The 15,758-nt window shown below is 40.1% G+C and overlaps 1 protein-coding gene across 9 annotated transcripts in view; it reads left to right on the top strand.

The window, feature by feature from the left end:
• msi2b (musashi RNA-binding protein 2b) overlaps positions 1-15,758 on the top strand; it is a 265,064-nt gene that overhangs the window by 55,710 nt on the left and 193,596 nt on the right. For all 9 annotated transcript variants that reach the window (XM_047161316.2, XM_047161317.2, XM_047161319.2 and 6 more), the window contains exon 6: positions 5,046-5,138. In XM_047161316.2, the coding sequence (XP_047017272.1) occupies positions 5,046-5,138 (93 nt within the window). The remainder of the gene's footprint in view (positions 1-5,045; positions 5,139-15,758) is intronic.

Here is a 15,758-nt window from a genome sequence, read left to right as displayed (position 1 = left end):
TAATATTGGCACCCTTGGTAAATATGAGCAAAGAAGGCTGTGAATTTTTTAAAAAAATTTTTATTGTTTAACCTTTTGATCTCTTGTTCAAAAGATTCACAAAAATACTCTGTGCTCATGAATATCCAACAATTGCAAACACAACACAGGTTTATAAAAAAAAATATATCTTTGTTAAATATAGGTGTGCAATAATTATTAATTCATTATTAATGATGAATATATATATGACTTGGAAAAGAATGAAATGAATTCATGAAAATTAAATGCATTTCATGAATTTAAGCATGTAAGAATTTATGGAAATGAATGAAATGAATAAGGAGACCACATCTCCCTCCATCTTTTGTCAGCTGCTGATCATGCAGTACTGTTGAGAAAATGCGCAGAGGTGAATGCTAATTACTTGCCTGTACTACATGACTATGTTTGGTATGTTAAATAATAAAAGTGGATGTTCATAATAATTAAAAATAAATAAAAGTAAAAACCCTGTTGTTCAGCCACTTGGCCAGTTGCTTTCTCAAGAAGCCCTTGTCTCAACTACCACTTGTCACAGCTGGCATTTAAACCTCAACCCAGCTGTAGGGTCAGGTTCTGCAGTACCAGGCTCTGACAGCTTTAAATATGAAACCTGGTTGCATTTGAACTTAGTGCTTTTGTTCAAGATAGTGCAATAATTTACCATTGAGTTTCCTTATGTACTTTACACATAATAACCCTTAAATGTTTACAAAGGATCTGTTGTAACACATGATCGCATTACAGCCCTCTAATATGTTTTATTAAATTAAGCCCTTGCTTCCTTCATATATTGTCTAATCTTTGTGATCAAGGGCAGACAACTGTAAAAAAGAAAAAAAAAAAAAGAAGCAATTTCTGTAATTAAGTAGTTTGTAGCACAATCTGCATTTTGTAAGGGACTTTCAGAAGTTTGTAGAATAATTAGTGTTAGATTCTAGACAAACCAGAATGCTGGTTCACTAACGACCCAAAATATTCACTAAGAGAAAAGTATTTAAGGATTAAATATCTTTTATTCATTCACTAATTCATCTTCACTAATCGCTTTGACATGGTCAAGGTCACATGTTAGCATCCTTCATTAACTTACTCACCTTTGTGTAGCTGTTAAGAAATAATGAGTCGTATCTGTGTCAGAAATGATCAAAGCACATGTTATATAATTAAGTAGAAGTGAAGCAGACGTGTAAATACATTTCTAACAACCGTCCCCAAATTTCACACCAACAGGAAGTTAACAATTCAATATCAGTAGACTGATATGTAAACTGTTATGTTATTGTTGTTGTTATTGGTATCAGTCCATCAGTCAGTGCACACTATTGAGATGAATTGTTTCAGAGTTTAACAGGTTTCATGGTTTAATAGGAGCCTCAAATTATGGACAGTATTTAAATCTTTAGTCACACACCTGCATCATACTTCCATAAAAAAAAAATTACACAGCAGCAGAATTTCTATTACAGTATGTGAAATACTCACCGGTCACAGTATGAGACTCTCCGGTCACTTTATTAGAAGCACCTGTATGCCTACTCATTCATGAGGTTATCCAATCAGCAAATCATGTGGCAGCAGTACAGTGTATAAAATCATGCAGATACAGGTCAAGGGCTTCAGGTAATGTTCACATTGAACATCAGAAAAATGTGATGTCAGTGACTTTGACCATAGCATGGTTGTTGGAGCCAGATTTGGAGTATTTCAGAAACTACTCAGCCAGTCAGTTCAGTCTGTTCAGTCTGGCAGAAATGAGAGGTGTCTGAGAAGTATGGCTTCAGACTGGCTTGAGCTGACAGGAAGGATGCAGTAACTTAAATAATCACTCATAACATACATGGTGAGCAAAAAAGCATCTCAGCAATGCTTGAACCATGATGGGAATGGGCTACAACTTCAGAAGACCCCATCAGGTTCTTCCACTTCACAGGAATCTAAGGCTACAGTAGGCACCGGAGCTGGACGGTTGAAGATTGTAAAAAGTCCTGGTGCCAATGCAGATAAATGCATAAATATGTGCAATGACGGTTCACTACAACCCTTAAATACTCATAAATACTTATTAAGTACTCACATACATAAGAACATTACAAATAAAGCGTGGCCTTTTCTTATAAAATGCAAACGACATTTGCATCTCAGGCTGAAAAGCAAATGATAAATGATGCAGTTGTTTAAACAAACAACAACTCATTTATTAGTAGTTGTGCTGAATTTAACTTGTCCCATGAATCATTAAAAAAAAAACAGTGATATTGATTCAATGGATCTCATCCCCCCCATAAATTTGTGTGCACTCCTCTCAGCCCTTTCAGCATCCTGCAGTGAATCTCTCTCTCTCTCTCTCTCTCTCTCTCTCTCTCTCGCTCTCCGGCTCTCTGGCAGCTGCCACTCTGACAGGAGGAAAGGCACTGAATGTTTTCGAGGCATGCCGAGGCGCATCAGGCAATGCTCGGAGAAGATGACAAGGCTGAAACAGCGTCAGCAGCTCTCAACTGAGAGCAACACACTCTGCCTCTCTGCATAAATCTATACATATCTCTAAGCAGTGCTTATTCTCTATCACCTCTAGTGTAGCACCATTCTAATATATCAGCCCAGTGCCAGGTGCACTCTTTTTTTCATATTCATAGATGTTCTTTGCTGAATTTTTATAACGTCAAGATAGTGGCAGTTTTAAAATCTTCTCTCACCTCCATGCTGTCACTCCATGTCCTTTCACTGGCTCATGGACCAGGTCTGCCCTTCTACAATGTATAGTCACAGCTGGGTAACCCACTTTTGTGGCTGGCAGAGTGTTTTCAAGTTTGCGCAAATAAAGTCATGACATGCTTGTAAACGGGGACACTGGATGCGAAGATGTATGAGTGTTCTTTGTCTTGTTTGGGCATGTCTGTATGGTATAGGCATGTCTGTGGACCTGCCTGATCCATCCTGATGCCCTACCTCTATATGGAGCTCTCATTAACTGGAGGCTACAGCCTGGAGATCGCTTAGGACGGTACCACTTGAAGTACCATGGAAATGGTTTTGTTCCTCAATTCCACATGGACAGTCTCGCTGTGGTTACTGGGACTACGGTTGCTTCTATGGCCTTGGGACTGCAATTACCACATGCAATTTTGCACTCAGGTCTCCTTTGGTGAACAGTGGACTAGTTCAATAAGCAGACTTCATGTAAAAGCCATAATGAACTTTCCTTTACTTTCACACCATCCGTTGTTACCCAGATGAGGATGGGTTCCCTACTGAGTCTGGTTCCTCTCAAGGTTTCTTCCTCATATCTTGCCACAGCTTGCTCAATAGGGATAAATTCACACACTTAAAATCTGTATCCTGTGTTTATATGTTTCTGTAAAGCTTCTTTGAGACAATGTCCATTGTTAAAAGCGCCACACAAATAAAATTGAATCTGTATGGACTGATCCAGTTCCTCTAGTACCCACCCTGTCTCGATCTAGCTCCTTTAAAGAAGTGCTTAACAGGAAATACTTTCAGGTTAGATTGGTGCGTCATAACCATCACCCCAAGTTTAGACCTGAGAGCTTCATAGCAGCTGTCTGACAGAGCTCGCAGTCCTGACCCTATGAGTCAGCAAGCATCCCTCCATGTCAGCATGTCATCTCAGACAGGCTACAGCGCTGACTGGCTTGCTTTCATCGTGCTGCTCATAATCTTGGCCAGCAGTCTGAATGCAAATGTGCAAGCAGCGAGCGGCAGCAGGATCGTATGCTTGTGAGGCAGAGCTGCAGCCTGGTCCCCAGGGAGAACCGCTAGAACCGCAGAGGAAAGAAAGCACAGAGGCCTGCTGTTGTCTTGTCACCGTGAAGAGAAATGGACAGAGTAATTGCGCTGTTCCTGGGCTTGAGGAATCCCATCAGCCACGAGCCAGTGCTGTCAGAGGACATAAAGACAGCACTAAAAACGCAGCTCTTCCCTCGACACGTCGCGCAGCCTGGGCCTCCGCAAAACGACAGGGGGAAAGACAGATGGATTAGCTGTGGAGGGCTGCAGATGAGAGTAAAAAACACTGTGAAAGATGTTGGGGTGGCGGACAGCCAAGACGAGGACACAGGGTGTGCATTTCAGTTGCCAACGACGGAATAGGATGGATAGGAGTTATATATAAATGGCTGTGTACTTCTCTACCTGTTTTGTTTTAAACATCTTTTGAATTTCTACCATGGCCTCGCCGCTAACCATCACACCAGATATCAGTGCTGACCAGACGGAAGGCAGGATATAGCCCATTTATTTAAACTACAAAAGGAGCCATATGATTGCCTAAGGAGCTCTCTTGTTAGCTCTTATCATTGCCCTGTGTGAGAGGTGAGCTATGTGATCTCAATACTCAAACTCTCAACACAATTAAGCGTACTGCGGGAGAAGCCGTGGCTCCCTGCGCCATACATCTCGCCAGCAGAGTGACTTAATTGTGTTTCGTGAAATGTTCCTGTTGTGCAAGGGAGACATCGGTAACCACACATTTTCTTTGTATTGTTCCTGTTGTAGCTTCAAGAATCAATACGTTTTAACACCTGTTTTTTATTTGATTTTTTCGTCACCATTAGCTTGTCTTTGAAGGTCTATCAAACCGCTTCACTGCTCCACTGGTGCGTTTTAATGGTTGCTTTTCACTGATAAAAAAAAAAAAAAAAAAAAAAAAATTCAAATAAAAGTATAGTGTGTCCCAGTTTTGCACTATAAGATGTTCTTTTCACAACAGTAGCATTAACAGCTCAGGTACACAAGGAAAAAAAGGGTTACGTTTGGGATGTAATGCTAGAACAAAACAAGTATAGCAGGATAGGTGTTAGCGAGTCCCTGTGTGTATTTCACTCTCAGCCAATGCCACACCGTGCCACCTCAGCATTCTCCCAGTGGAGAACCACATGAGCAGCCCTTTCTGAACTCTTTTTTTGGCTCGGAGTGTCCTCCTGCTCTCTTTGTTGTCTGTTTTTGAAGTCTGCACTAAAATGTTTTCACATGAGCTTAATCTCTTGTCCTCTCTTCTTTTCCAGATGGTCACAAGAACAAAGAAAATATTTGTAGGCGGATTATCAGCGAACACAGTAGTCGAAGATGTGAAGCAGTATTTCGAACAGTTTGGCAAGGTAAGATCCCGTGTTTTTGCTGATTGGGAAACTTTTCGTTGGTTGAAAACCTTGTGTCCCTGAACATTTGTTAGCCTTTGATTTTAGCTTTTAGCGTCTAAATAAAGTCTAGATGAATTAACAGAGTGGTTGGTCCAGATGTGAGAGATCACACATACAGCTGTCAGACTCATAACTTCATCACGCAACATCCAATAGAACGACACCGGATTGCGGTTTGTTTAATTTAAGAGCAGTGCATGTACTTCGTTCCTGTCTTTTTAATCAGCTGTGTTAGGTGGATTAAGCATATGTTTTATGAACACTTCACACTGTAATTGGCTCATGGAGATGTTTTGAGAGAACTAGTGCTGTCTAGCCCAAAGAGTTCTATTAAACTTCGCAGTGTTTTGCTGATTTCTGTTGCTTCTCAGGTCACGAGGTTATATTTTCAGTCTTAGCTGATGTACGTCTGTTATCGAAGGCCCTGTCTCACTGTCTGCCAGCCCGAGTAGGTAATTTATTGGAATGGACTGGCTGATTCCTGGGTAAATGGGTGTCACATTAGTGTTGCTGTTTGTTGTTAAGTTGGAGAAAGATGTCTTGGTTAATGAACTGTCTCCACAATTACACTAGGAGTAAACTAATCTTGCAAAGAGAGATGTCTTTGGTGTGAAAAAAATGAGAAATGTGGTAATTGAAATCCTTGGGTATCTGGGGTAGTTGTGTGGGATAAGTGTGTGTGTGTGTGCATGTGTGTGTACGGGTGTGGGTGTGTGGGGGGAGCTGTCTGGGTTCTCTGAATTAGTTCTTCGAGATGAAAAGGCTGTATATTACTTTGTAGCAATCCCTTGATGACTCTGCATGTCTGCCTACACAAAGATTTGCCATACCGGTGTAGGATAAGCTGATACTTAGGATAAGGATAAGGGTTTTGCGTGTGTGTGTGTGTGTGTGTGAGAGAGAGAGAGAGAGAGAGAGAGAGAGAGAGAGAGAGAGTGTAGGCCAATTAATAGTGCCTTTGCAGGCGAAGAGAGAGCTTCTTGGGAGGACAGCAGGTGGCATGGGGCAGGAAGGTCACAAAATCTGTCTCTTCGGATGCTGTGCTCTTCCTGAACCCTTTTTCTGCTCCATGACAGCTTATACACACACACACACTTACACTTCTTTGAGCATCACTAGGAGGTCTAAGACACATTGAATTCACACCTCTACAGATCCATAATAATCTTTGCGTGTAGGTGTTCGGAGCTGAAACCGCATCACTGTTACGTCCCGTTTCTTTGTGTTAATGAAATCACTTACTTAAACTTCAAACATTAATGCACAACACGATTCACAACATTTTTAGCTAGTTTCTTCACCGCAATTCAATGAAATATTATTTGTGTAGCGCTTTTAACAATGGACATAGTCATACTTATATATATATATAAATTTAGGATAGAAATTTATACATTTTGACTTCACTTCACATACACACACACAGTCTTGTGTTTATGTTTTTAGGCCTTGGGATTAGCTCCGCCCCCAGGTGTAACAGTGCTATTCTGCTCCCCTTTTCCTCAAAACTGAAGATCAGGGGAAGAAGTGTCAGGCTTTTATCACATGCTTGCATAGAGCTCTAAAAATGCTACCTGTTCTGTCACGAATCATCAAAATAGTGATGTTCAAATGAAATATTTAGATAACATAGAATAGTTATCATGTTTGAGGCCGGAAAGTATACTCTTTATGAACGTTTCTTAAGACAGTTAATGGTTCTCTCATTTCCTTATATCATTATTACGTTATCACACTATCGCTCCAGATTTTGTGATTTCGCAAAAGTCGAGCAAACTCCGCAATATTACTGCGGATTTTCCGCAGATTTGGGCCAAGACGTGTCATGTGACATCATCACAACGCGCGTTCAGCCAAGCCCTATTCGATTCACGTGCTTCGAACACGAGTGCAGCGTAAAGGTCCCATTTACCAACAAACATCACTGTGAAAGACCGTGCAAAACAATTTCGTGCAATTGCTAATTCGCCAATTCAAGAAGTTTTCCACAAAAAAAGAACAAAAAACTCTGCAAATTTTGAAAAAAAGCCGCAGCAAAATCAGGTGTTATTGTATCACTAAAAAACTCTGCAAAATCCTGTACAGGCTGATTATACATGTTAATTATGTCAACATACTATATCTATGAATTCATTATATATGTATATATTTATCATGTTATCAGTTAGAAGCTGCATGACCATGTGTGTCATGATGATTTAGCAAAAAGCCTGTTTATTCCGTGTCTAATTAGATGAGATGGATTATACTCAGTCACAGGTTTATTGTAATCAGCTTGGACCATGTCTGTAAACAAAGTGCATGTATTTGTCTAAGCTGAAACCACTCTTCATCACTGCCGCCTCCCTCCTGCTCTTTCTCCTGTCTGTCCTGTTTTCTTTTCGTTTGCTCTGGACGTCTCTGTCCTTCTGTAGCTTAGCTTTGGTTTCATTAGGCCTGAGAGTTCTTTCCAAGCCAGTGCCCAGCTACAATCGGTTCTTTATGCTTCCTGTGTCCTCGTTTCCCTATCATGAGTCAGAGCTGCTGGTGTACCAGAAGGAACTTTTAACCTCCTCTGGCCTGGAGCGAGAACACAGACCCGAGAGAGACCTGAGTGATTAGCATGCGAGTGGTGCCAAGGTGAAATTACAATCAGTTATAGAATTGAAATTGGAAAGATATATAAGACTATCATTATGGGCGTTATTACGACTGCTCATCAGTTAAGCAGTTAGGGGTCATGGCAAAGGTTTTTGTTCCTTGTATAGTAATTAAAAGTTTAGTAAAGGGTGGAAAGTCTTGAGGGTGATTCCACAATTAGGGTGGAATTTGTGTCCCACTGATATTACATTTACAAATATGTAGCCTATGTAAAGTAATGCTAATGTATGCATGTACTGTATGTATGTATGTATGCATGTACTGTATGTATGTATGTATGTATGTATGTATGTATGTATGTATGTATGTATGTAAAGTAAAGCTAACATTTTAGACAATTTGTCCTAAACAAGAAGATTTGTACATCTTTTAGATAAAATAATACAATAATATAATAAACGCCTCCCTATAGCACCTTGAAATATAATCAATAAACTACTCATTTTTTGCATTAATGTATGACTCAATTTCATATCTTAACCATTATAATAGTCAGTCCCACCAGGATTTAGTGATTTTGCAGTCGCAGAAATGATTGCAAAATCAAGTAAATTCTGCAATATTCAGAGGAGCTTGCAGTTCTCACAACGCGCATTCAACCAAAGCCCTCTTCGATTCAATTGCGTCGAACACGAGTACAGCTAAACGGTCTCATTTGCCAATAAACCTCACTGTGAAAGACCGTGCAAAACAATTTCGTGCAAGTGCAATTTCGCATCGCAAATTTTTTTCAAAACAGCAGTGAAATCAAGCATCGTTGGCCACAACAATCACAAAAGTCCTCTGCGAAATCCTGTTCAGACTGATTATAGTTTATCAAAAATGAACGTTGTAGTCCCACTCAACATTCACATTCACTCCTATGAATTACTGGAATATTCCAGAAGAAAATTGCAAATTTAATGGGAAGATTAACAAAAGCTCTCTCATTCTGTTTTTCCCCAGTTATTCTGTGATATTGACTGAGAAGGTCACTTTGAAAACACAACCCTGTAACCCAAATTATAGTAAATTATTAATTTAAAATAAACATTTTTAAGTAAATCATTAGAATGTTCTTAATGTCCTTGTGCCATAAGCATGGATGCTAGTTAATTATGCTAGTTAATTATGTGTGTGTGTTTGTGTGTATATATATATATATATATATATATATATATATATATATATATATATATATATACATACACATATGTACACATATATTTGGAGGGGGCATGGTGGATTGGTGGTTAGCACGTACCTGAGTTTGTGGAGTTTGTCTATTCTCTCTGTGATTCAAGGGTTTCCTCCAGATACTCCAGTTTCCGCCCCAGTCCAAAGACATGTGCTGTAGGCTCATTGACATCTCTAAATTGTTTATAATGTATGAACGTGTGTATGATTGTTGGCACCCTGTCCAGGGTGTCCCCCTGCCTCGTGCCCCGAGTCCCCTTGGATAAGCTCCATGCTCCCCACGACCCTGTGAAGGTTAAGCAGTACAGAAGATGGATGGATGGATGGATGGATGTTTATTTGGAGATATAACATTATATAATACTGATCGAGAGACTGTTGTAATGATGTGCTTTCTTAGATTCAGTGCAGTGAATTGTTAAAAAAATAAAGTTTAATTTTTACCAGTTGCGAGGGCTAAACGGCCCCTCAGCTGTGGGATCACCCTTGAAGCTTTGTTTTGTATGTTTCCAGTTGTAAATTTGGTTAATGGAAGCACTCGATGATTAGTCTGCGTATAGGCTGTGTACTGATGTCTCTGCAATGTCATACGTTTCTGTCTCAGTCTGTAAAAATGTGCGGCGAAGACATGAGCAACATACTAAAAAAAAAAAAAAAGGTGTGTGTGCGCTCTCCATAATGACAGCTTTCAAAGAGCTCAGTGTTAATTTAACATACCTGGTGAACCGCTAACATTTAATAACAACGTTTCGATTCACCTCAGGCACAGGTAATAAAACGCGTGCTCCGCTCTGTTAGCACCTAGCGCAAGGCTTCTTGCATCAGTGGGCACTTAAAGTCTCATTTGATAAGCTCATTTAATGGGGGGTGTTTATGGATTCGCTATTTGGAGTGGAGCTGTGAGGCTATGTCACTGTATACACACTAAGGCATCGAGTGAAAACATGGTAGAGCTCCAGTGGACGGAGTCTCTCTGGCGATCATCCAGAGATGTCCTTACGATGAATCAGTGCAAACCAGCCAAGCGCTAGGACAACATAAACACTCATAACCATGTCTGGCAACAGTGTGCAAACATGCTTAAGGTGTAATATAATTGCTTATATAACCTCTCATGATGATCCTGTCCTTTAAATCATTAATTATCACTTATGCTTAAATGTAGATCTTCATCAGCATTAGAAGTGCTATAACCATGCCATATACTGCATAAGGAGTAGTTTTTGTATTTTCAAATTAAAACACTTTGCCAGTGATGAACTCTATTGTGTGTGTGGATCAGCAGGCTTTTCTCTGCTCCCTGCAGCTGGATACCGGACCATGGGTTTCTGTTTGCACCGAGCAGGTTAGCAGTAATTCCCAGACGAGGTTTTGTGAATCCTGTAGCCCTTAAATGTTCTCCACACATCAGTGGCTTCACACAAGCGGGAACTGGCTAACAAAAGGTAGAAAATCTTTAAGACGGAGGAAATACTCAATCACAAACTCGGTGCTCTCCAGTGCCCTCTGGAGAAGAGGAGGGAAACAAATGAGGAGTTAGCGAGGGATGAAAAGAGCAAGAGTGGAAAAGCACTGCCTTTTTTTTTTCTTTCTCCCTCCTGTCTGCTGGATTAGTTCTGAGGTGATGCTTACTCCCCACCTCTCGCTCGCTCTCTCACTCTCTCTCTCGCTCCCTCCACCCTGGCGGAGTTGCGTCGGGCCCACAACTGTGTTTGTTTCACTACAGACTCTTTAACAAGCTCTCGAAATGGTTTTCATAGCGCCTGTGCCAACCAGTGAAACCAAATCTTCTTGTGAAGATTGAAAACACAATTGATTTTGGTGCAGGCTCAGGCTCCGTTATTCGCTTGCCCCCTCCATGAGCAGTGTCACTGATCTTCCAGAGCTCAAGATTGATCTCTTGTCTGTCCTCCTTTTTTCCCCCCAATAGGCTGGACTCTGTAAGACTTGGAATCCATCTCTTACCTCTATACATCTTACATTTTAACCTGTCCAGCTCACATCAGCTTCATCGGGTTTGCCGACCTTTCTCTCTGTTATTCTGAGGAGATTAAAATAATATATATATATATATAAAAAAAAAAATCATAATTGCTTCTGACAGCTGTTTCTTATTGCACAGAAGGTTAACATTTTTATTGAAATAGTCTTGAGCACAAGGGAGCAACCCAGACTGTCATTTTAGCAGTTGGTGCGTATGTGCATGTGTATGCGTGTGTGTGTGTGTGTGTGTGTTTTCTTTTGAAGGAGTTTTGCTATGAGAAAAAAGAAGCCCACTACGCACCCCAAAGACTTCTCCTCAGCTCCAGGGGCCGCCGCAAAGCTTTAAAGGCAGTGAAATCACTCGCGGTTATGGGCTCTAAAACTCCAGGAATGAACGTGAACCGAGCACGCTGTTTGGGGAAAAAGAGACAAATGATTTAATATTCTTCCTGACCTTTGTTTGCTCTGAGTATTGGCAATGTTTCCAAGAGTCAAGGGGGGACGATTTTTAAAACGCCCACTTGAGGATAGGAAGTTAAACGGCTTCTTGGCAGCGATTTCCATTTTAATTCTATCCGCTGTGCTTTTTCTTCCTACCCCTTCCCTTGCTAAACGGCTCTAATTCTGCAGCTTGTAGTTCACACCCTGTAACACTGACCATTTGTAACCCTCTTTCAGTTGTTATCCTACTGTTGCATTTAAGAGCCTTTTATTTATCCGAGTGCATGGCTTTTATTAAAATAAAGGACGGTTATTTGTGGCATAGAGGCTATTATTTTCACAGCCGCCCTTTTTTTTTACATTATTATTAAACTTTTACACAGTACATTTCCTGCGGTTCTGTTACCATTAGATTGTGTTTTTCTTTGGCTTTGATGCCTTTGTTCTTTGTTCTCTCAAAGCTAATAAGCAATAAGGTAGAAATCCGTGTGTTCATCAGACGAAGGATCTACTTTTTTTATTATTATTATTATTATTATTATTTTTACGTATCTGGTCTTGATTTAAAAACCTTTTCGACATTCCTGTAAGTTATCTTGAAGTTATATACTTACTTATCTGTAAGTTATAAATCGAACCCTCTAATCTCTCTCTTTTTCTTCAAACCTGATTTCATGACCAGCGGAGCTGAACGTATTGTAAAAGGGATCTGATTTATGCCCGCTTCACGAATTCCCTGATTCACTTTTAGCACGGAACGAAACTTAAAATAACTCTAATGAGATGTAATTTAAGATTTGATATTTGGTAGGGCCTTGTTTCAGTGATTGTCAGGTTTCTATCTGTACCGAAACACTGTAATAGAAGTCACTAGCCCAGGATTATCAGGTTTTATTCATAGTTCCCTGGTGTAGAAATAGATTCAGAAAGTTTTCATCCCCATCTCCAATCTTGTTGACTTAAGCAAAACAGTTTTCTTCAATTGATATGCATGTTTAAGCATGGTGCTCCGCAATGCTTTAACTTTAGCACACGTTAATTGTTCCCGAATCCTTCTGTCTGCCAAACTACTCATTACCTGAGGACACAATCTGGTCATTAGTATATTATACTTTTCCTAGTTGGATAAGTTAGCTTGCATCGATTGGCAGACAAAAACGAGTAAAATTTAGAGCAGTGTCACATAACACATCGTTTGACTCTTCCCCGGCATTCCTATCTATTGACTAGTCAATCCTCAGATCAGTTGTATGGTTTGGGTTGCCTTCCAAAACATTTACTCTCAAACTTTAGTTTCAGCCATCGTTTTGCACCCATTCCAGCGCATTTGATGCTCAAACTATAGAAGAAATGCCACATGCTTGGATTTTCCCTTGTTTTACCTACAAAATGCATTTAGAAAAAGGTAACACATATTTTACAGCACATGGACAGATGGACAGATGGATGGATGGATGAATGGATGGCTGGATGAACAGACTGATAGACAGACTTTATTGATCCCCCAGGGGGACTTTAGGGAATGAAACACAGAAGGCATTGTATAATATGCATTTTGGCTACTGCCATCTCATTTGAGAATAAAAAGCAAACAAACAAACATTTGTGGTTGTCATACATCTTCAAGAGACAAACAGAAAGTGACGTGAGCTACAGTAGTTGTCGCTTGCTAGTATGGACGCAGTGTTGTGTTAGTGTTGTGTTAGTACAACAGACACTCACCTTGCATTTAATACATGCCATAAAAAATGAACGACGCTGTCTAGACTCGAACAGACTTTTAAATGCAATGTATAAAGAGAACAACAGATTCATCCGTGTTACATGGACTCAGTCAGTCACTTTTTGCAAAGGACACAAACATGATGCAACAGAGAAAATATCAGGAGAGAATGAAAAAAATCCCATTCCTGGGAACTCACTTATTTTCTCCTTCAGGTAATATATTTCATATGCATATGCCTAGTCTGTACTATTGCATTTATCTAACTAGCTTGACATAGAGTGGGATTGAAAAGTCTGACACCACATTGAAAATCTAGGATTTCTTTTAAGTTCAATATTTAATATTCAAGATTCTGCACTATTTCTAGGTCCCTATTTAAATGTAAGCAAATGTGTGATAGTGACCAGGTTACCTGCTTTCTAGAAAAGGTCCGATTTTCCTCATGTCTAATCTCTTCTATTGAAGCATGTGTTCAAATGACACTTCACTGGATTGAATCTAAAACGATTCATAAGGTTTTGCACAAACTTGTGGAGTCCATACCAGCTCGAGCGCACACTGTCATTATAGCAAAAAGGGGATGTAATAAATACTAAGAAACTCTGAAATTCAAATATTCCAAAGATTCTATTTTTCACTCAAGTTGTTGTCAGTAATATAATTTGTAATGAAAATTTTTGTATTAAATTAGAAACGAATGAAAAATAGAAACATTTTCACTTCTGGGGACTTTTGGACCCCACTTTATATTTAGGTTAAATATGGAAAAACATGTTGTAGTTAATTACTACGAGTCTTTGTGAGGATTGCAATATCTTGTCCAGGCCTGGTCTTACAACTTTACTCGGATGTATTTTATTCCCTTTGAACTTTTTTTTTTGGACTAACCTGTTTTACTGAATATAATAGAAGAAGAATTTGAAAGCATTTTTTTTTTCAATGTGTCCCAACATTTTATTCTCTTATGTCATTTGGTATCAGTATTTTCTCTTTAGAAGTACTATACCCTTTTCAAGAGGACATAATGTCATTGCTACTTGCCCTGGCTCCACCTGCTCCTGCTTTATCTAGCTAAATCTTCCAAATGGGGTCCCTCCGGATAAGCATGGATTGGCTTGATTGCCTTTGAACTGAGTCATTGGGTAGTGTATAGATACGGCTCTCTGGCCAGGCACTTCTCTTTAAAGGAGCAGCTATTTTAAGAAGATTGACCATGATTGAAGAGGATTTGCGGGTTCTGCTAACATGAGAGATAGCACACCTCGATCTGGGCTCTATTGGAGGGTGTGCAAAGCTGTAGATGTAAGATGATGGGATGGAGTATAAAAGTAAAATGTTTCTCTCCTATGCGATTGCCCACATTTGAAGATCTTTCTCAAAGATCTGCCAGAGCTTTTTGGCTTAGCCCCATCGACTGCATTGAGCGACTCTATCAGATTAGCTTCAGATGGTCCCACTGTGCCTGAAGCAGCGTAGATTACAATCTCCTCCAGCACTTCCTTGGCATGGAGTGTGCCAATGAAATCAGCGTGCACAACTATTAGGATTTAACAGGGGATATAAAGTCCATTACCAGGCAGACCTTGGCATTTCGGTCCTCAGCTAGTAGCCACCTGCTCACCTGTAGTTGTGCTCTTGGGGTGGTAATAACTTTGGACTCAGGGGGCTTCCTGTGATCTTCCAGACAGAAGGGCAGCTTCTAAGATGTGGCTGTGAAATAAAGGTTCACCTGCCAGGTCGCCTCTTGGAAAGACACCTCTGCTGTGTCCAGGGCTTCTGGGAGCCTGCCGGTAACTGATATTTCCCAAAGCCTTCCAGGAGTAAAGGCAGTGTTTGACTGACAGTTTCCTTTCAGGCTGGCTCGCTCTTCAAATAAACCAGTTGGATTAGTGGCCTGCAATTCAAACTGCAGATTGTTGTGAACTTTGTTTCTTCTGTTGTTTTAACTTTAGAGCCTTCATCTTCCAAGACTCTCATGTCTCACCAGCAGAAGCGGTAGATGCAAAAACGAGCGTGACTCAGTGTGAAAACAGTTAATATGAGTTGGGTAAAGAACAAAAAAAAGATAAGAGGGAAAATTATGAGCATCTCCTGATTGTGCTAACAGCATGGGTTCTGATTTTGTGGAGAGCTGCCTGTTCGTTAGCATACTGTCACATAATATAGTGCTAGGGTAACAAAAATTGACACAAAACAATATCCCACTGGGATATCTACCTCCTGCGCTCAAAATGTTTCTAAAACTCTTGGTAATGGCCTTGTTTTTTTTCTTTTCTGTCTCTGCTTACTTTGTGTGTGTAGATGAAGGTAGGACTTGTGGGTTTATTTTTTTTTTCATCTCTGGCTTGATGTAAAGCTTTAATGAAGCCTCAAAGGTATTGAGCATCATATACAATTACTGTGCTTACATGGCGGAGAACGAGTGTGTAAGTCGCACTTACAGGAGCCCAGAGCGCCGCATGGGGAGCTCTAATGGAAGTCTGCCAGCGTACGAGAGACTAACACATCAGGAGGAGGAAAAAAAAAACACATCACACTCACATACTCACTCACGCTCAATAATTAGACAGAATTCGCTATGAGACGCAGCCTTACTGAAAGGGCATGTCCTT

This window comes from Ictalurus punctatus, chromosome 17 (assembly GCF_001660625.3).
Source record: "Ictalurus punctatus breed USDA103 chromosome 17, Coco_2.0, whole genome shotgun sequence".
NCBI classification, from domain to species: Eukaryota; Metazoa; Chordata; class Actinopteri; order Siluriformes; family Ictaluridae; genus Ictalurus; species Ictalurus punctatus.
This window is presented reverse-complemented; position numbering and strand designations above follow the sequence as displayed.